The 21991-nt window shown below is 47.8% G+C and overlaps 1 protein-coding gene across 2 annotated transcripts in view; it reads right to left on the bottom strand.

Moving 5' to 3' along the window:
• Window positions 1-2500: 2500 nt before the first annotated feature.
• Window positions 2501-21991, bottom strand: part of CACNG7 (calcium voltage-gated channel auxiliary subunit gamma 7) — a 30166-nt gene continuing 10675 nt past the window's right edge. The window contains exons 5-6 of one of the 2 annotated variants that reach the window (XM_032171058.2): window positions 4809-4954; window positions 2501-4401 (exon numbers count right to left, since the gene is read on the bottom strand). In XM_032171058.2, coding sequence (XP_032026949.1) covers window positions 4144-4401; window positions 4809-4954 — 404 coding nt within the window. In that variant the 3' untranslated portion in view covers window positions 2501-4143. The remainder of the gene's footprint in view (window positions 4402-4808; window positions 4955-21991) is intronic. The other variant, XM_032171059.2, reaches the window with a different exon arrangement.

Genomic DNA, 21991 nt, shown 5'->3' with positions numbered 1-21991 from the left:
ACAAAGGTATAGAGCTTAGCGGATAAGTATCGTCGACACAGGAGACTCCCAGGATTCAAATTTTAGCTTGACCACTTACTAGCTGTGTGACCAGGAGAAAGCTAATTACCCTCTCTGTGTCTCAGGATCTCATTTATAAAGTGAGAATGATACTAACAATACCAAACCTCCTGGGGTTACAGAATGTAAAAGGCTTAGGACTGAAACACAAAGTGGCTGGCATGTAAGCACTCAATAAATTATGCAATTAATTTATGCAAACAATTGTTATTAAGCAGCCTTGGAAAACAGTAGAGTTATATAACATGCTAAATGAGCCCCATGCATTCTCATTTGAAACTGGAAGGCACAGAACTATGTGCATTACGTGATAAATGTATAAAATAAAAATGTGTATACTACATACTCATCTGTGTGTGGATTTAAACACATGCATATATGCTTGAATATGCATAGAGTATTCCTGAAATTATACATTAAAAACTAATAATGCCTCAGGAAGGGGAGGATTTCAGAATGTTAGGACATCCTGACTTACTTTGGATAAACAAAGGTGGAACTTTTCACAGCATTTCTTTAAAACAAAACAAAAAACTCACCAATCTTGAACTGTGGGATTGTATTCCATTTTCAAAGTTTAATAAACAAAAGAACTAGCTTGATTTTTTAAAAGAACACAAACCTTAGGATTTTAGGTTGTTAACTTCCCCATAGTGTTGGCAAATATCTAGCATTTGCGTCACCACAGCCCATCCTGCAGGCAAGGCAGACAGCACCAATTGAGCAGCACGGCAGACAGCACCAATCAATGGCGACACTCTTTCCCACTGAGCAGATGTTCAGAATCCTTCTAATACCGGTCTCCAAGCAGCCCGTACGAATCACTCAGTTTTGACAACGAAGCTGAAACATGATTTGCCACCCCGAATCTCAAGCATGACCTCCAGAAATTTGTGAAATTATTGAAAATGACTCAGAATATTTCCCCCCGGGAGTCCAGTCCTGCTGATTCAGAACTCTTTCCTGCTAACTTACCCCCACCAACCTCCCTATTCCGGAGGGATTTGGAATCCTTCTAAACCAACCACTGCCCTCAGTATTTTTTTATTTTTTTACAGAAAAAGAAACTGAAGCCCCAGAGATTAAAAGATTTGCTCAAGGTCACAGAATGAGTTTGCACCAAATCCATAGTAGTAAATTATAGCAGCTAAGAGTGTGGGCTCTGAGGTCAGACGGGCTGGGCATGAATTCTCCTCCGCATCTTACTAGCTGGGTGGCCTCATCTCCCTGAGCCTCCGTTTCTTCGTCTATAAAGTGGGGCTAATTGGGATGCCTTATTCACAGGATGGTTGGAAGGATTCAATGAGCTAATAAATCAAAAGTACTTAGTGCAGGCTGGGTAGGGTGGCTCATGCCTGTAATTCTAGCACTTTCGGAGGCCGAGGCAGGAGGATCCCTTGAGCCCAGGAGTTCAAGACCAACCTGGGCAACACAGGGAGACCCTGTCTCTATTTTTTTTTTTTTTTTTTAAGTGCTTAGTGCAGTGTCTCATACCCTAATGACGACCTGATAAATGTATCTTGGTTGTTAACAGTTGTGACTGTAATAGCAAAAGTTATTCTGATGGATCCTTAAGAAGCCAAATCTAGACAAGGCAAAGAAGGGAAGATCTGGCACGGTGTTTCCTTTACAATACGCTGCGAGAACAAGCTTATCAAACATTTAGGCTGTTCTCAGTCTCTCAGTATAGTGGGTGAGACTGCAGATTGTGGCACCCACTTTCTGAGCCTGCCTCCTTCACCTGCAAAAATGGGGTGATAATTCCTACATACAGGGTTGCTGTGAATGTCTAATGAGATCATGTAAGGAAGGAAGGCGTCTGGCTCAGGGTAGGTGTGCAGTAAATGGTAGCAGTCATTTCACAACAGAGGGACTGAGCCAAGCATTGGGAAAACCCACCACTGCCTAGTGCAAGGGGGAGGAAGCCTGAGCTTCAGAACCAGATAAACTTGGTTTTATTATTATTTTGAGATGGAGTCTCACTCTGTCGCCCAGGCTGGCGTGCAGTGCACTCGGCTCACTGCAGCCTCCACCTCCCAAGTTCAAGCGATTCTCTGCTTCAGCCTCCCAAGTAGCTGGGATTACAGGCGTGAGCCACCGTGCCCAGCTAATTTTTTTGTGTTTTTAGTAGAGACCGGGTTTCGCCATGTTGGCCAGGCTGGTCTCGAACTGCTGACCTCAAGTGATCTGCCCGGCTTGACCTCCCAAAGGGCTGGGATTACAAGCGTGAGTCACCGCACCAGGCCTAAACTTGGCTTTAGCAAATGGCTCTGCCAATTTGCACCTGTGTGATCTTGGATACGTCACTTCACCTCTCTGGACCTATCTGCAAAATGAGGCCACTAAATTGACCGTGCAGGCTTGGGGGGAAAGTTAAAAGAAGCAATGAATGTCGAAGGAAGGCGAGTCATAGTAACAGTACTCTACGTGGTCATAATAATACCAGGAGAAAGTGTTTATTGATCCTGACCAGTATCGCTTACGGTCCTGCATGCTTTACACGGACTGAAGTATAAAGCGCTGCCGTTGATAATTATGATGATTAAGTCATTTAACAACGACCCATCTAACGTTATTCTGCAGTACTTTAGGCCTGCAACCCTACAAGCAGAGACCTAGAGTAAGCTCCCTGTATCCAATCCCTTCCCTCCGGGCAGGCGGAGACGTGTTTGAAATAAAGTTTATTGAAGTTTCTGTCGATATTTACATATGATACACGGTAAATAACAGAGCCAGGCCCCCCACCCCACCCTGTCCCCACCCCAGTGCCCCCCTCCCCCCAGCCTCGTTAAAAATCGCTGCGTAAAGTCAGGTTAACTGCGGCGGGTCCCCCCTCCCCCCTCCCACCTAAGATGCAAACTAAAAGCCCCCGTCCCACCCCTGCCCCCCTCCCCCCACCCCGGGGGCCATTCTGGTTCCGTGTACAACACTGTGCTACCTCGCCCCTCTTTCCCTAATAAGGGGGGGTGGGCGAGTTCCTGGTGACCTCCTCTCCCCCCAAAATCTGTCCAACGGGGCAGACGGGCCCTTGAAAGAGGCCAGAGTCGGGGTTCTGAGGGGTGAAGAGGGACGTCAAGGAGGAGAGCCAGAAATTGGAAGACTTAAGAGGTTTGGGGGGGTGTCGACCCCCGCTACTGCCCCTCCCTCCCTCGACGGGGCCTCGAGGGGGGAGAGGCGGGCACAGGTGTGGAGATGGCGTGGGGGAATTCCCTCCATCCTAGGTTCCCCATTCTGGCCGTCTGGTGTGCGCCTAGGGCGGGATGCACCAAGGGCTTGGGACGAGCAGGTGAAGGGAGGAAAGGAGAGAAAGAGTTAAAGGAGGAGGAAGACGAAAAAGAAGCCAAGGATAGCTGAGAAAGCAAGAAGATCCTTTAGACAAGAGCCCCCTAAAAGGCAGGTAACCTTCAGGAAGCAGAGAAGAGCCCAGCCGGTGAGAAAGAATGGGACCTTCCAGGGAAGTCGGGGAGATGGGGAGGGAAGGGCCAGGTTAACCGTATCCGTGGCTTCCAGCCCCCTTCCCTACGCCACCCCGGGGCTGCGGATGGAGCAAGCCGGCCCTCCCACTGCACCGGAGAACCCAGCAGGTCAGGAGGTGAGATTAGGCAGGGAAAAAGGAAGCCCAGAGCAGAAGGGAGAAGAGGATGGTCGGCATTCCCGGCAGCTGCCCGAACCTGCTCTCCAGCCCAGCGCCCCTGCGGTGAGGTCGGAGGTTGGGGAGCTCCGGAGAGCTGGGCGCCTGCACCGCCGCGGGCTGCTCCCAGCTCAGAGCAGGTGGAGAACGAGGGAGGAGCTAATTTTCTTGGAGAGGAGGGGCCAGAGGAAAGGGGCGGGCCAACGAAGGGGAGGAATCATTTGGGAGTGAGAGGGACCAATGAAAAGGAGAGGTCGGGAAAAGGGGGCGCGGCCATTGAAATAAGGGAGTTTGTGGGCGGAGCCATTGGGAAGAGGGCGAGGCCTAAAGCTGGCGCAGCCTTCTCCGGGTGGGAGCGAGGAGTCCCAAGGATGGAAGGGGGCGCTGCATTACAGGGAGACCCCCGAAGACGAGGAGGAGGAGGACGCAGGGGGAGCTCCGAGGGGCGGGCCTCAGCAGGGCGAGGTGGAGATGTGCAGGTGGTCCGGGTACTTGATGGCGGGAGGGTAGTTCTGCGTCATTTGGATGGACACGTCGCTGGAGATGTCGGAGGGGCTCCGGCCGCGGCGCCACGCCTCGGGCTGCAGGAACTGGCCCGAGTAGTCGGAGCAGTCGCTGAGACGCGGGCGGTAGAAGGCCGGGTGTGGACGGTACATCTCCTCCTCCGCGTAGCGCTTGGTGAACAGGTACACGGACATCACGCCGGCCCCCTGCGGCAAGGCAAGGTCAGAGTCCCAGGGGCGCCCCCATGCGCATCCCCGGACCCCCACGCATCTCCTCTCACTCCAGGACTCAGAGTCCCCACCCCAAGCCCCTTCCTATCCCAGGACCCAGGATCAGGGCTCCAGCCCTCTCTTTCCCCAGGACCTCAGGAGTCCAAGCCCTCAGGTTGGCCCCTCCCTCAAGACCCAGGAGTCCCAGTCTCCAGACCCTCCCTCCCCCAGGATCCCAAAAGTTGGAGCTCTCAGACCCCTCTTCCTCCAGGACCCTCAGCTACCACCTCCCTCTGACGCCAGAGTCTGCATCTCCAGCCTCTCCTTCCTCCTGGACTCAGGAACCAGGCCCCCAAGACCTCTCTCCATTCAGAACTCTAGAGTCTAGGTCCCACGGACGTCACCTCTTTGAGTAGGAAGGAGGAAGCGGCGAAGGCAAAAGACCACCCGTAGCGATAATGAAAATACTGCTCAGAGCTGCTGGGCCTGTTCATGACCTCGTCGTTGATGCTGGAGATATAAAGAACCAAGCCCACCACCAAGGAGAGGCCTAGGGGAGCAGAGGGGGTGCCCTCGTCCATTAGAAGTGGGCCCCTTTTCCCAGCCCCAGCCCCACCTCACTGCCTTCCCCTCCTCCCCATTCTGTCCTGGACTAACTTCCCGGAAAGCCCCTTGTGTGCTGGGCCTTGGTTGGGTGCAGGGAGCCCAGAGATGAATCAACAACCACCTCCCCCTTTACCCCCCTAAATCTGCCATCCAGGAGCCCACAGTGCAATTGGAGAAGGAAAATAGGAACACACTGATCAAGTCACACATAAGGTGATAGGTGCTACAAGGAAGTAGCATGCTCTCTGGGACTCTGGAAGGGGCGCCAAACCCGCCTGGGGCAGGGGCAAGAGAAATGAAGGAAAGATTCCTTAGTTCAAGTCTTCTTTTCTTTTTTTCTTTTTTTTGAAATGGAGTCTCACCCTGTGGCCTGGGCTGGAGTGCAGTGGCCTGATCTCGGCTCACTGCAACCTTCAACCTCCCGGGTTCAAGTGATTCTCCTGCCTCAGCCCCCCAAGTAGCTGGGATTATAGGCACCCACCACCATGCCTGACTAATTTTTTTTGTATTTTTAGTAGAGATGGGGTTTCGCCATGTTGGCCAGGCTGGTCTCGAACTCCTGACCTCAGGTGATCCACCCTCCTCAGCCTCCCCAAATGCTAAGATTACAGGTGTGAGCCACCTCGCCTGGCCTTAAAGGATGAGGCCCAGAGAAGAATAAGGGCACACTGGCAGAGTGCACAGCATGGGCAAAGGTTTGGGAAGGAGGGAAAATAGAGCTGGTCCACCCATGTAGCTGTAACATGAGCTGTAGCCACAAGAAATGAGGTTAGAGAAAGGGGACGGTATAGCCATGGTGAGCCTTGAATGCCAGGCCCAGGAGCTGAGCATTGACACCAAGGGTACTAGGGAGCTACATAAAGTTTGTAGCAGAGGAAGGCAGGGCCAGATCCCAGTGTTAGAAGAACGTTCAGGGGCTGGTTGATGCTGGGAACAGACTGGAGGGAGACATATTCCAGGGGGAAGAGGATGAGGGCTGAGCTGAGGCTGTGTGGATAATAATTGCAACAATAGCAATAATAATAGCAACGACTTATATAGGTCTTGGTCTGTGCCAGGCACTGTTCTCGGTGTTGTGTATATATATACATTCATTCAAACTTCACAACACCTCTTTGAAGGAGGTACATTTTTAACACCATTTACAATTGAGGAAATAGAGCATATGGACAGTGTGCAGAGGAGAGGTCCGATCTGAGAATTTCTAAGAGGTGATTATCATTTTCTCCAGATGAAATTTCCTCTGAACAGTAACCATGCCAAGAGTGGCTTAAGGAGGCTATAAAGTTCCCTGCCTTAAATGTATCTAACTAATCCCTATCAACCTCTTCCCCTAGAATCCTACGTTCTGTGTGCCACACACAGAATAAGCCCAGATTCCTTCCACTGTCTACACCGCTGGTCGGCAAACCATGGTCCATGGACGAAACCCAGCTCACCCCCTCATTTTGTATGGCCCACCAGCTAAGAATGGCTTTCACATAAGTAAATGATGTTAAAAATCAAAACAAGACTGGTATTTTGTGCCACATAAAAAGTATATGAATTTCATTTGGCAGCGCCTCAAAAAGTTAAAGATAGAATTATCATACGACCCAGCAATTCCACTCCTAGGTATGTACCCAAGACAAGTGGAAACATATGTTCATACAAAAACTCGCACACGGATGTTTGTAACAGCGTTATGCGTTATAGCCAAAAAGCGGAAACAGCCCAAATGCCCATCAGCTGATGAATGGATAAACAAAATGTGGTATATCCATATACAGGAATACTATTCAGCCAAAAAAGGGAACGATATACTGATTCATGCTACCATAGGGATGAACCTAGAAAGCAAGCTAAAAGAAGCCAGATGCAAAATATCACATATTGTGTGATTCCATTTATATGCAATGTCCAGAATAGGCAAATCCACAGAGACAGAAAGATTAGTGGTTGCCAGGGAATAGGATGGAGGGGGAAATTGTGTCTGGCTGCTAAGGTATGTGAGGTTTCTTTTGAGAATAATGAAAATGCTGTGAAATTAGCTAATGGAGATGGTTGTACAACCTTGTGGATGTACTAAAAATCACTGAATTATATGAAATTTATAGTATGTGAATTACATCTCAATTTTGTTTTTTGTTTTTTGGAATTTTTTGAGACAGAGTCTTGCTCTGTCACCTAGGCCGGAGTGCAGTGGTGCAATCTCGGCTCACTGCAACCTCCGCCTCCTGGACTCAAGCGATTCTCCTGCCCCAGCCTTCTGAGTAGCTGGGACTACAGGCACCTGCCACCATGCCCGGCTAATTTTTGTATTTTTAGTAGAGACAGGGCTTCACAATGTTGACCAGGCTGGTCTCAAACTCCTGACCTTAATTGATCTGCCCACCTTGGCCTCCCAAAGTGCTGGGATTACAGGTGTGAGCCACCACACCCGGCCTTTTTTGTTTTGTTTTGTTTTGAAGACAGGGTCTTGCTCTGTTGCCCAGGCTGGAGAGCACTGGGACAATCATGGCTCACTGCAGCCCTCACTTCCCAGGCTCAAGTGATCCTCCCACCTCAGCCTCCCTAGTAGCTGGGATTACAGGTGCACACCACCACACCTGGCTAATTTTTTGTATTTTTTGCAGAGACAGGGTTTTGCCATGTTGCCCAGGCTGGTCTCGAACTCCTGATCTCAAGTGATCTGCCCATGGCCGTGCGCGGTGGCTCACGCTTGTAATCCCAGCACTTTGGGAGGCCGAGGTGGGCGGATCACGAGGTCAGGAGATCGAGACCATAGTGAAACCCCGTGTCTATTAAAAATACAAAAAAAAAAAAAATTAGCCAGGCGTGGTGGTGGGCGCCTGTAGTCCCAGCTACTCGGAGAGGCTGAGGCAGGAGAATGGCGTGAACCTGGGAGGCGGAGCTTGCAGTGAGCCGAGATCGCGCCACTGCACTCCAGCCTGGGCGACAGAATGAGACTCCGTCTAAAAATAAATAAATAAATAAAAATAAAAAATAAAAAATAAAAATCAAGTGATCTGCCCACCTCATCTCCCAGAGTGCTGGGATTACAGGTGTGAGCCACTGTGCCTGGTTTTACATCTCAACTTTTTAAAGTATATTAATTTCAAATTTTGGTTTCTACAAATGACAGTGGAACACAGCCACACTCATTTGTTTACATATTGCCTATGACTGGTTTTATGCTACAACCACAAGGCTGAGCAGTTACAAGAGAGACTGGGTGGCCAATAAAGCTGAAGATATTTATTGTTTGGCTCTTTATAGAAAACTTCGCTGACCTCTTAGACTACAGTATACAAACGGTCCAGTACCTGCCCACACCATCTCCGATCAGTTTCTCCTTGTTTCTTCCTCTTAGACCACCTAACTTTCTTTACTTTTTTTCTTTTTTTCTTTTTGGGACAGGGTCTTGTTCTGTTGTCCAGGCAGGAGTGCATTGGTGCAATCATAGCTCACTGCAGCCTCCACCTCCCTGGCTCAAGCGATCCTCACACCTCAGCCTCATGAGTAGCTGGGACAACAGGCATGCGCCACCATGCCTGGCTAACTTTTGTATTTTTTTGTAGAGACAGGGTCTCCCCATGTTGCCCAGGCTGGTCTCGAACTCCTGAGCTCAAGCAATTCTTCCACCTTGGCCTCCCAAAAGTGCTGGGATTACAAGCGTTGAGCCACCACACTCAGCCTAGAACACCTAACTTTCTTGCTCTTCCTTGAACTCCTCAAGCTCACTTCTGCCTCAGGGCCTTTGGTCTTGCCGTTCCTTCTACCTGGAATGCTCTTCCCCCAGATTTCCCCATGTCTGTCTCTGTCACTTAGATCTCTCCTCACTTGTTGCCTCTTTAGAAAGACCTTCTATGGGCCAGGCGCAGTGGCTTACACCTATTATCCCAGCACTTTGGGAGGCCCAGGTGAAAGGATCACTTGAGGCCAGGGGTTTCAGACAAGCCTGGCCACCATGGTGAAACCTCGTCTCTCCTAAAAATACAAAAATTAGCTGGGTGTGATGGCACACACTTGTAATCCCAGCTACTCGAGAGGCTGAGGCAGGAGGATTGCTTGAACCCAGGAAGCAGAAGTTGCAGTGAGTCAAGATCGTGCCTTGACGGAAGGAAGGAAGGAAGGAAGGAAGGAAGGAAGGAAGGAAGGAAGGAAGGAAGGAAGGAAGGAAGGAAGGAAGGGAGGGAGGGAGGGAGGGGACTAGGCAGGAAGGAAGGAAGGAAGGAAGGAAGGAAGGAAGGAAGGAAGGAAGGAGGAAGGAAGGAAGGAAGGAAGGAAGGAAGGAAGGAAGGAAGGAAGGAAGGAAGGAAGGAAGGAAGGGGACTTTTATGATCTCCCTGTTGAAAAGAGTATATTTCCCTCACTCAAAATTTGAGAAATGCAAGTGAAAAATATGATGAGCTAACACTTCTCATCAACCAGGTAGTCAGAAGTTTAAAAGCTTCACAGCACACTCTTTTGGGGAGGCTGAGAGGATGGACGTTCTTCTATATTGCTGGTGGGAATGCAAAATGGTGCCGCCACGTGAAAGGGGATTTAGTAGCATCTAACAAAATCACACACGGATCTATCCTTTAACCCAGCAATCCCGCTTCCAGGAATTTATCCTGAGGATATCTCTCCCATTATGGGAAACTACACATGCACAGGCTGATTTATTGCAGCATGATTTGCCACTGAAAAATAATGGAGGCTGGGTGCTGTGGCTCACGCCTGGAATCTCAGCACTTTGGGAGGCCGAGGTGGGCAGACCACTTGAGGTCAGCAGCTCGAGACCAGCCTGGACAACATAGTGAGACCCCATCTCTACTAAAAATAAATAATTAGTTCCTGTTGTCTTAGCTACTTGGGAGGCTCAGGAGGGAGGATCCCTCGAGCCTAGGAGTTCAAGGCTGCAGTGAGCTATGACTTCACCACTGCACTCCAGCCTGGCTGACAGAGGGAGACTGTCTCAAAAAACTAAATTAAGTTAGGCTGGGCACGGTGACTCATGCCTATAATCTTTGCACTTTGGGAGGCCAAGGTGGGCGGATCACTTCAGGTCAGGAGTTTGAGACCAGCCGGGCCAACATGGTGAAACCTGGTCTCTACTAAAAATACAAAAATTAGCCAGGCGTGGTGGTGGGTGCCTGTAATCCCAGCTACTTGGGAAGCTGAGGCACAAGAATTGCTTGAACCCAGGAGGCAGAGGTTGCAGTGAGCCGAGATCGCACCACTGCTCTCCAGCCTGGGCGACAGAGTGAGACTCCATCTCAAAAAAACAAAAAACAAAAAACTAAATTAAAAACAAAATAGAATAAAATACATGAGTCCACACTGATACATATGTAAAATAAGAAAAAAGAGAAAGTTCTTTTCAGTAGCACACCAATTTATCCATGTAGGTGGAATAATAGACTTAGAAGAAAACACCACTCTGCAATCCTAGTAGCAATGTTGGATTCAGGCAAGAGTCACGAGGGGATGCTCAATTGCTGGATGACAGAATCTCCCCACAGAAGATCTATTAATTATTACAGAGATAAAAAGCTTCCTTTATGGTGAAAGAACCTGGCAGGTACCGCCTTAACCAAGCGATCGAAGTTAACATCACCAGCAACAGGGCAGACCCACACCACGGGCCTCCGGAGAAGAGAGCTGAGCAAGCCACTACCTCCTTTATGTCGTGTTCCTGCTGAGAATGCGTAACCTGAATCCACTCATGAGGACAGTGGGACACTCTACAGCCCAACTGGCTGCACTCTTCAAAAACGTCAACATGAAAGATTGAAAAAGAAAAAAAAAGGCAGCAGAGCTCCATAAAAAATGAAAGGTTCACATGGCATCCTCCACGTCTAAAAAAAAAAAAAAGAAAGAAAGGAGACTAAAGAGACACAATAGGGAAATGCAAAGCATCATCTTAGATTGGATCCTGAATCAGGAAAAAGTAACAGTAAAAAGATAGCACTGGGCCAGGCGTGGTGGCTCACGCCTGTAATCCCAGCACTTTGGGAGGCCAAGGCGGGTGGATCACTTGAGGTCAGGAGTTTGAGATCAGCCTGGCCATCAGGGTGAAACCCCGTCTCTATTAAAAATACAAAAATTAGCCGGGCGTGGTGGCGAGCGCCTGTAGTCCCAGCTACTTGGGAGGCTGAGGCAGGAGAATCGCTTGAACCCAGGAGGTGGAGGTTGCAATGAGCCAAGATTGCGCCACTGCACTCCAGCCTGGGTGACAGAGTAAGACTTGGTCTCAAAAACAAAACAAAACAAAACAAAAAGGCCAGGCACGGTGGCTCACACCTGTAATCCCAGCACTTTGGGAGGCCAAGGCGGGTGGATTACCTAAGGTCAGGAGTTCGAGACCAGCCTGACCAACATGATGATAATCCCGTCTCTACTAAAAATACAAAAATTAGCTGGGCGTGGTGGTGGGTGACTGTAATCCCAGCTACTCGGGAGGCTGAAGCAGGAGAATCGCTTGAACCCAGGAGGTGGAGGTTGCAGTGAGCCGAGATCGCGCCATTGCACTCCAGCCTGGGTGACAAGAGCAAAACTCCAACTCAAAAAAAAAAAAAAAAAAAAAGACAATATTGGAGGGTGAGGGTGGTGGCTCACGCCTATAATCCCAGCACTTTGGATCACTTGAGCTCAGGAGTTTGAGACCAGCCTGACCCACGTGGTGAAACCTTGTCTCTACTAAAAACATAAAAATTAGCCAGGCGTGGTGACATGAGCCTGTAGTTCCAGCTATTTGGGAGGCTGAGGCATGAGAATCCTGGAACCCAGAAGGCAGAGGTTGCAGTGAACCAAGATTGAGCCACAGCACTCCAGCCTGGGTGACAAAGTGAGACTGTCTCAAAAAAAAAAAAAAAAGAAGACAGTATTGGGACATTGGTGAAATTTAAATATAGGACTAGATATTAGCTATAGTATTTTACAGACCTTAAACTTCCTGAATTTGATTATTGTACTGTGGTTAGGTAAGAGAATGCCCTTTTTCTTAGGAAACACTTGCTGAACTAGTGAAGTGTTTGCAACTTATATTCAAGTGGTTGCACCAATGTGTGTATATATATATATATTTTGTGCACATATATGTATATATAACATGTGTATACATAGGTATATATGTATATGTAATATGTGAATACATATATGTGTATATAGATCTATATATATATGGAGATAGAGAGAAAGGCAAATGTGGTAAAATGTTGAAAAACTGGGCTAGGTGAAGGATATGAGAGTTCATTGTATTATTTTTACAAGCATTCTGTAGTGTTAAATTTTTTCCAAAATAAAAAATTTAAAATACAAGTATCCCAAACCAGAGATGTTTTTTTTCAAAGTGCTGAAGTATTACCTGCACACTAGTATTTCATTTACTTATTTATCTGTTGAGATGGGGTCTTGCTCTATGGCCCAGGCTGGAGTGCAATGGCATGATCATGGCTCACTGCAGCCTCAAACTCCTGGGCTCAAGCGATCCTCCTGTGTCAGCCTCTGGAGTAGCTAGGACAACAGGCATGCACCACCACACCTGGCTAATTTTTTTTTTTTGGAGAGACGGGGTCTCAAACTCTTAGGCTCAAGCAATCCTCTCGCCTCGGAATCCCAAAGTGCTAGGATTACAGGCATGTGTCACTGTGCCTGGCCTTGTTTTTTCATTGTAAAAAGAAAAACCTACCTTTTCCATGGGGAACTCTGATGGACACCACCTTTACCAAGGGTTCGAGCTGGTACCACTCACAGTGGGACAACCTGACATTATTTGCTCCCTGGAGTAATGTGATACAAAGTACGCTGCGGCACCTCTGACTTTTCTTGCCAATGATGTTTAACGTGAATGTTATCAAGCCTCTAGTCTAGACAGAACTTCCAGGTTACAGAAAATACAAGGAAAGAGGAACAAATGAAATGTTACCATGAAGAAAATAATAAATTCAAGATGTGGCTGGGAGCAGTGGCTCACGCCTGTCATCCCAGCATTTTGGGAGGCTGAGGTGGGTGGATCACCTGAGGTTGGGAGTTCGAGACCAGCCTGACTAATACGGAGAAACCCCGTCTCTACTAAAAATACAAAATTAGCTGGGCGTGGTGGTGCACGCCTGTAATCCCAGCTACTCGGGAGGCTGAGGCACAAGAATTGCTTGAACCCGGGAGGCGGAGGTTGCAATGAGGTGAGATCATGCCATTGCACTCCAGCCTGGGTGACAGAGCAAGACTCTGTATCAAAAATAAATAAATAAATAAATAAATAAAAATAAATTAAATAATAAATCCAAGATGCAGGACATTCACCAGGATACTGTGTCCCTCAGTCTTCAGAAAAACGATGACATGGACCAAGCTAATGACACTGGAACCAGTGATCAAGTCTAATATCTCAAAAAGAGAAACAATCAGACATTCCGTGTCTCCTGATGTAATAGACACAGCAGGATGTGAATAGCACCACCTATCTATAAAGTGTTCTTGCCAAAAACAAAACAAAAAAAAAATCAAGCCTGCATCCATCTAAGCTTCTTTTAGATCTTGGCTTACAAGAAAACACAGGAATAGGCTGAGTGTGGTGGCTCACACCTGAAATCTCAGCATTCTGGGAGGCTGAGGCGGGTGGATCACCTGAGGTCAGGAGTTTGAGACCAGCCTGTCCAAAACATGGTGAAACCCCCTCTGTACTAAAAATACAAAAATTAGCCAGGTGTGGTATTGGGCGCCTATAGTCCCAGCAACTCAGGTGGCTGAGACAGAGTTGCATGAACCTGGGAGGTGGAGGTTGCAGTGAGCTGAGACCGCAGCACTGCACTCCAGCCTGGCGACAGAGCAAGAGTCCATCTCAAAAAAAAAAAAAAAAAAAAAAAAAAAAATTAGCCAAGCATGCTGGCGGGCACCTGTAATCCCAGCTACTCAGGAGGCTGAGGCTGGAGAACCACTTGAACCTGGGAGGTGGAGGTTGCAGTGAGCTGAGATTGCGCCACTGCACTCCAGGCTGGGCGACAGAGTGAGACTCTGTCTCAAAAAAAAAGAAAAGAAAAGAAAAGAAAAGGCCGGGCTCAGTGGCTCACGCACAAAGTGCTGTAATCCCAGCACTTTGGGAGGCCAACGCGGGCGGATCACCTGAGGTCAGGAGTTTGAGACCAGCCTGGCCAACATGGCGAAACCCTGTCTCTATTAAAAATACAAAATTAGCCGGGCGTGATGGCAGGTGCCTGTAATTCCAGCTACTCGGGAGGCTGAGGCCAGAGAATTGCTTTAACCTGGGAGGCGGAGGTTGCAGTGCCTGGGCGACAAGAGCAGAACTCCGTCTCAAAAAACAAAACAAAAAAAAAGGGGAGAGAGAAAAGAAAACAGTGAAATAGATGAACATATTAAACCACAACAGAAGATTCCATTGGAAAACTCTGCAATGTGGGAATTCCACACAACAAAAATCAAAATTTCTCAAAAAAAATAGATGGTGGGAAAAAAATAGGAGAGGGACCGTTTTAGGTTGAAAGAGGCTTCAGAGATCTATCAACTCAATGTACATGTGGAACTTGGATCTGGATTTGCAACAAATGAACTATAAAAGGGCATTTATGAGGCCAATGGGGGAAGAGTGAGCATTAACTAGATATGAGATAACATGAAGTAATTATTCTTATCTGCTTGAGCTTGATCATAGCATGGTGGTTATAGTAAATAAAAGACTACTTATAACTCAGAGATATACTGAAATATCTGTGAATCAAATGATGTCTGAGACTGGCTTTAAAATAATGTAGTGAAATGCAGAAGAGGACATAGCAATATGACTAAAAACAGATTTGCCATATGTTGGTAATTGTTGAAACTGAGTACAGGATCCATGAATTTCATTATACTATTCTTTCTATATTTTATTTTATAATTCTTTTTTTTTTTTTTTAGACAGGGTCTTACTCTGTTACCCAGGCTGGAGTGCAGTGGCACCATCATAGCTCACTGCAGCCTCCATCTCCTGGGTTCGAAGCGATTCTTCCACCTCAGCCTCCAGAGTAGCTAATACTACAGGCTCGAGCCACTGTGCTTGGCTTCTTTTTATATTTTAATAATGAGATATATTTAAAAACTCAGTGTTGGCCAGGCGCGGTGGCTCACGCCTGTAATTCCAGCATTTTGGGAGACCAAGGTGTGCGGATCACGAGGTCAGGAGATCAAGACCATCCTGGCTAACGTGGGGAAACCCTGTCTCTACTAAAAATACAAAAAATTAACTGGGCGTGGTGGCGGGCGCCTGTAGTCCCAGCTATTTGGGAGTCTGAGGCAGGAGAATGGCATGAACCTGGGAGGCACAGCTTGCAGTGAGCCGAGATTGTGCCACTGCACTCCAGCCTGGGCAACAGAGCCAGACTCTGTCTCAAAAAATTTTTAAAAAGTCAGTGTTGTAAAAACAAATAGTAGTGGAATTAGGCTTTTTTTTCTTTCTTTCTTTTTTTTTTTTTAGACAGAGTCTTACTCTGTCACCTAGGCTGGATGCAGTGGTGCGATCTTAGCTCACTGCAACCTCCGCCTCCCGAGTTCAAGCGATTCTCCTGCCTCAGCTTCCTGAGCAGCTGGGACTACAGGCATGCACCACCACACCCGGCTAACTTTTTGTATTTTAATAGAGACAGGGTTTCACCATGTTGGTCAGGCTGGTCTCAAACACCTGACCTCAAATGATCCACCCAGCTCGGCCTCCCAAAGTGCTGGGATTATAGGCATGAGCCACTGCGCCCAGCCAGAAAAGAGACTTATTAACTAAATGTCATGCATGGACCTAGATTGAATCCTGGTTCTGGCGAAAGAGTTATAAAAGGCATTCTTGAAATAGCCAGGACAGTTTAAAAATGTATTAAATTATATTATGGAATTATAAAATGTCCAGGTCTGATAATGTTGTCATAGTTATGGAGAAGAATGTATTATTCTTCTATTTATTTATTTATTTATTTATTTATTCAGAGACAAGATCTGGCTCTGTTGCCCAGGCTGGAGTGTAGTGGCATGATCTCGGCTTATGGCAACCTCTGCCTCCTGGGCTCAAGCCATCCTCCCAGCTCACCCTCCTGAGTAGCTGGGACTGCAGGTGCATGCCCCATGCTCAGCTGACTTTTGGTATTTTTTGGAGAGACAGGATTTTACCATGTTGCCCAGGCTGGTTTTGAACTCCTGAGCTCAAGTAATCTGCCCACCTCGGCCTCCCAAAGTGAGGCCACAGCACCCGACCCTTAGCCTTAAAGGATGCATACTAACACTTAATTTTAGAGATGAACTATCAACATGTCTGCAATTTACTTTCAAACGCTAAAGCCAAAAAAATCTGTGTGTGGTGTGTTTAAAAAGTGAGGTGGGCTGGGCACAGTGGCTCACACCTGTAATCCCAACACTTTGGGAGGCTGAGGAGGGCAGATCACCTGAGGTCAGGAGTTCAAGACCAGCCTGGCCAACATGGTGAAACCTCATCTCTACTAAAAATACAAAAATTGGTCCGATGTGGTGGCTCAGGCCTGTAATCCCAGCACTTTGGGAGGCCTAGGTGGGTAGATCATGAGGTCAGGAGTTCGAGACCATCCTGGCTAACACAGTGAAATTCCATCTCTACTAAAAATACAAAAAATTAGCGGGGCATGGTGGCAGGCACCTGTAATACCAGCTACTTGGGAGGCTGAGGCAGGAGAATCTTGTGTACCTGGGAGGTGGAGGTTGCAATGAGTTGAGATCGAGTCACTGCACTCCAGCCTAGGCAACAGAGTGAGACTCCATCTCAAAAGAAAAAAAAAAAATTAGCCCAGCGTAGTGGTGCCCGCCTGTAGTCCTAGCTACTCAGGAGGCTGAGGCAGAAGAATCGCTTGAACCCAGGAGGCAGAGGTTGCAGTGAGCAGCCCAAACCCCCAGACACAGAAAAAAAGGCAAAAGACCGAGACACAAAAAAAAAAAAAAAAAAAAAAAAAAAAGTGAAGTAGGAGGGAAAGATAGAGAGATAGAGAGAAAAACATTTATTTTAAAACCTTGGATTATTCGGGTGGGTGGGATAATATAATGACCCCTCCCCATCACTCTCCTTCTCCTAACCGGCTTTTTTTTTTTTTTTTTTTGTAGCATGTAGCACCATCTAACATTACATTATCTATTTGTTACTTTTTTATTAGACATCTCCTCCGTCCCCATTTGGATGCTAGGAACTCCATGATGCTAGAAACAAGTCCACCTTGTTCTTTATTATTCTCCAGCAACTAGTCAATACTGTTTGAATGGATGAATACGCTTGCTATGCAGCTGGAACGTCTAGAAAAGCCCATTCACTCTAAATCCCGCCATTCCTCTATCCCTTCCGAGAATTAACTTTTCCTTGCTCTGAACTTCCATAACACTTTCAACTTCTAGTATTCCATAACGTTGAGACACAGTAAGGGAGTGATTATAGGCTGGGCGTAGTGGTTCAGGCCTGGAATCCCAGCACTTTGGGAGGCCAAGGAGAGCGGATCACTTGAGACCAGCCTGGCCAACACGGTGAAACCCTGTCTCTACTAAAAATACAAAAATTAGCCGGGCGTGGTGGCGGGCACCTGTAATTCCAGCTACTCGGGAGGCTGAGACAGGAGAATCGCTTGAACCTGGGAGGTGGAGGTTGTGGTGAGCTGATATTATGCTACTGCACTCCAGCCTGGGTGACAGAGTGAGACTCCATCTCAAAAAATAAAAAAATAACAAAAAAAAGAAACTGATCATGAAGCATTACATGGTGAAAACACACCTGAGATCGGTCTTGAAATATGAACAGGTTTATAGGAAAGGAAGATTAAAGGAAGCCCAGAAATCACACTCACTGCAGTGCCTAACTCAGATGCAGGGGGATCAGCTTCACTCTCTTCCTCTCTCTCTCTCATCCATCAGGGATGGTCACTGAAGGACAATCAAATTATGTCTGTTCTACTTCCTGAATTCCTCATAAATCTAACTCCCTTTTTGCTTCCCCAAGTCCCTTGCCCCAGCTCAGGCCTTATTCTCTCTCTTTTTTTTTTTGAGATGGAGTCTCACTGTGTCACCCAGGTTGCAGTGGTGTAATGGTGCCATCTCGGCTCACTTAAACCTCCACCTCCCGGGTTCAAGTGATTCTCCTGCCTCAGCCTCCTGAATAGCTGAGATTACAGATGTGCGCCACTATGCCCGGCTAATTTTTGTATTTTTAGTAGAGATGGGGTTTCACCATGTTGGCCAGGCTGGTCTCGAACTCCTGACTTTGTGATCCGCCAACCTCGGCCTCCCAAAGTGCTGGGATTACAGGCGTGAGCTACCGCACCCGGCCTCCAGGCCTTATTCTGTATGTTTGTACCATTGTTCCAAAATCCTCATCTCCCTTTCTGAAACCCAAAGCAGACTCTATCCCTCCAGGCTCAGAACTCTTCCTTGGCTCCTCGTTGTCCACAGGAGAAACACGGCAGCCTGTCGTTCCAGGCTGTCTGTGATCTGGTTCCTGCTGACAACACCTGCCTCATAGTTCACTCCAACCCCAGACTTAAGGCCCAAGTTTCATGTTACAGCTCTAAATCACAAACATTCTGCCAGGTGCGGTGGCTCATGCCTGTAATCTCAGCACTTTGGGAGGCTGAGGTGGGCAGATCACTTGAGGTCAGGAGTTCAAGACCAGCCTGGCCAACATGGTGAAACTCCGTCTCTACAAAAATATAAAAAAAAATTTAGCCAGGCATGGTGGTGCACACTTGTAATCCCAGCTACTCAGGAGGCTGAGGCATGAGAATTGCTTGAACCCAAGAGGTAAAGGTAGCAGTGAGCTGACATTGCACCACTGCACACCAGCCTGGGCAACGGAGCAAGACCCTGCCTCAATAAGTAAATAAATAAACAAATACCAGTCTCCATAAGCAGCATCAGGACCAGGGTCTGATGGGAAAGAAAGAAATATTTCCACTGAGGAAGAGATTTTGTTTTCTTTTTTCTTTGTAGTAAGTCATTCTTATCGTTGCTTTTTCTTTCTGGCCATTTTACATTAGCCCTGGTTCTCCAAAAATAACCTTATTTTCCCTTTCTCTTTTTCTCCCTCCCTTCTCCCTTTCGGATCTCTGCAATCCAACTCTCTTACTCTCCTCCCACCCCCTCAACTACATCTGCTTTGTAATTCTTAAAGCACAGTAGGCAAGAGTCACCTACATTCCAAGCTGAATAGAACCATCCTGGCTTAAGAACAACTGGGTTTCAGGACCATGGACAGGTGCACTGGCATCGACCTCTGTCTTAGCTGCCTTCTTTTTTTCTTTCCTTTTTTTTTGAGATGGAGTTTCGCTCTTGTTGCCCAGGCTGGAGTGCAATGGTGCAATCTTGGCTCACCGCAACCTCCGCCTCCCAGGTTCAAGCGATTCTCCTGCCTCAGCCTCCCGAGTAGCTGGGATTACAGGTGCCTGCCACCAGGCCTGGCTAATTTTTGTGTTTTTAGTAGAGATGGGGTTTCACCATGTTGGCTAGGCTGGTCTCGAACTCCTAACCTCGGGTGACCTGCCTGCCTCAGCCTCCCAATGTGCTGGGATTACAGGCATGAGCCACCGTGTCTGGCCTGTCCTAGCTCCTTTCTGGGGCCTTATCGCATGCTGTGAATTCCATCTCCAAACCAGGCTCTTTTCTTTCTGGACTTGAAAATTTCCCCCGACACTTTCGGCATCAACATAGCTGTCACCTTTTCTTGGAAGCCCTCCCTGGTCTCTCTCACCCTCCCCACAGCACCCTACTATGTCAGGTTAAAGCATCTTCCCTTTTCTCACAATACCCAGGACTGTCACTCATCCATTCTGCCCTTACTCATTCTGGAAATATTTCAGTTTGCACTTCATACAAACAACACCTCTAGGCTCTAAGATACAAACAAGAACATGTTTGAAAAGGTCTCAGCCCAGCTGGGCCGCAGTGGCTCATGCCTGTAATCCCAGAACTTTGGGAGGCCGAGGTGGGTGGATCACTTGAGGTCAGGAGTTCGAGACCAGCCTGGCCAACATGGCGAAATCCCGTCTCTACTAAAAATACAAAAATTAGCCAGGCATGGTGGCGGGTGCCTGTAATCCCAGCTACACGGGAGGCTAAGGCAGGAGATTGTGCCGCTGTACTCCAGCCTGGGTGACAAAGCGAGACTCTGTCTCAAAAAAAAAGAAAAAAAGAAAAAGGAAAGAAAAGGTCTCAGCATCCCCCTCACTGTTCTTTTTTCTGAGACAGAGTCTTGCTCTGTCGACCAAGCTAGAGTGCAGTGGCATGATTTTGGCTCACCACAGCCTTCACCTTCCAGGTTCAAGTGATTCTCCTGCCTCAGCCTCCCAGTAGCTGGGAGTATAGGGGCCCACCACCATGCCCAGCCAATTTTTGTATTTTTAGTAGAGATAGTATTTCACCATGTTGGCCAGGCTGGTCTCGAACTCCTGACCTCAAGTGATCCACCCACCTTGGCCTCCCAAAGTGCTGGGATTACAGGCATGAGCCACCGCACCTGGCCTGTCTCAGCCCTTTTGAAGATTACGTTCTGATACAAGAAGACAAAAAACAAATAGCACAACAGTAGCAATAAATGCTGTGAAAAAATATAAAATAAAGCATGTGATAGTATAGTGGGGTAAGGGAATACTAGGTACTGTTGTCAGAGAAAGCAACTCTGAAGAGAAAAAAGCTTGAGGCTTCAGAGAATCAGGGTCGGGTGGAGTTGGAGGTGGGGAAGGGACTTCCAAGCGGGGAAGAATAATGAGTGTACCAAGTCCTGAGGTGAGGCTGTGATTAGCATTTTCAAGGAAAAGAATGAGGCCAGTGTGGCTGAAGTTACAAGCAATGCGGAGAGTGCTAGTGGGTGAGGAGATGAGGTCAGAGATCTGAGCAGTAGCCAAATCATAGAAGACATTGGAGGCCAGACTGAGGCATTTGGATGTATTCTCAGTGCAATGGGGATCTATTGAAGGGATTTAAGAAAAAGTGTGAAAAGCTTTGACTGACAGGTAGTCGGGAGCTGTTCTGTGAGTGAGTGCACATGGGCTACACATGAGATTTAATTGTATCTTCTGTGCCAAGGACAGGGCCTGGTATACAGGACATCTGAAGACTGAATGAATAAGCATATCCACAGATCATGTTTAATGATCAGGGGCTAATGTGGGACAGGCATGTGCATGCCTCTTATGACCTGGAAAAAAACCAATGCCCGTCTAGCTTCCTCCCACTTCTCCTACCAACAACATCCAGTCAGTCATCTGATTCTATTGATTCTTCCATCAATATCCGTCTCTCACATGGCCATCCAGTTGCCTTTTCCCCACACCTCCAGCCCCAGCACAGACCTTATCTGCTACGGCCTGGGCCACTACACAAGCCTCCTCAGTTTGTACATTTCCAGTCTCTTTCCCTCTAGCCCATCCCCAGCACAGGTCCCTGTGAGACATTTAATGCCCAGCTGTGACCATAACCCTCCCGCCCTAGCCCTTCCACTGGTTTCTCCAAAATTGAAACCAGTGGAAACCTCCAAAATTCACCAATACCAGACCTGGGGCAACTCCACCAATGACCAGACCTCGGATAACTCCACCAATGACCAGCCTGGGGATAACTCCACCAATGACCAGCCTGAGGCAACTCCACCAATGACCAGCCTGGGGCAGCTCCACCAATGACCAGCCTGGGGACAACTCCACCAATGACCAGACCTCGGATAACTCCACCAACGACCAGCCTGGGGCAACTCCACCAATGACCAGACCTCGGATAACTCCACCAATGACCAGCCTGGGGCAACTCCACCAATGACCAGCCTGGGGCAACTCCACCAATGACCAGCCTGGGGACAACTCCACCAATGACCAGCCTGGGACAACTCCACCAATGACCAGGACTGGGGCAACTCCACCAATGACCAGGACTGGGGACAACTCCACCAACGACCAGCCTGGGGCAACTCCACCAATGACCAGACCTCGGATAACTCCACCAATGACCAGCCTGGGGCAACTCCACCAATGACCAGCCT

This window comes from Hylobates moloch, unplaced genomic scaffold, assembly GCF_009828535.3.
Source record: "Hylobates moloch isolate HMO894 unplaced genomic scaffold, HMol_V3 SCAFFOLD_12, whole genome shotgun sequence".
NCBI classification, from domain to species: domain Eukaryota; kingdom Metazoa; phylum Chordata; class Mammalia; order Primates; family Hylobatidae; genus Hylobates; species Hylobates moloch.
The sequence above is the reverse complement of the archived record's forward strand: the minus strand, read 5'-3'. Positions and strand labels throughout refer to the sequence as shown.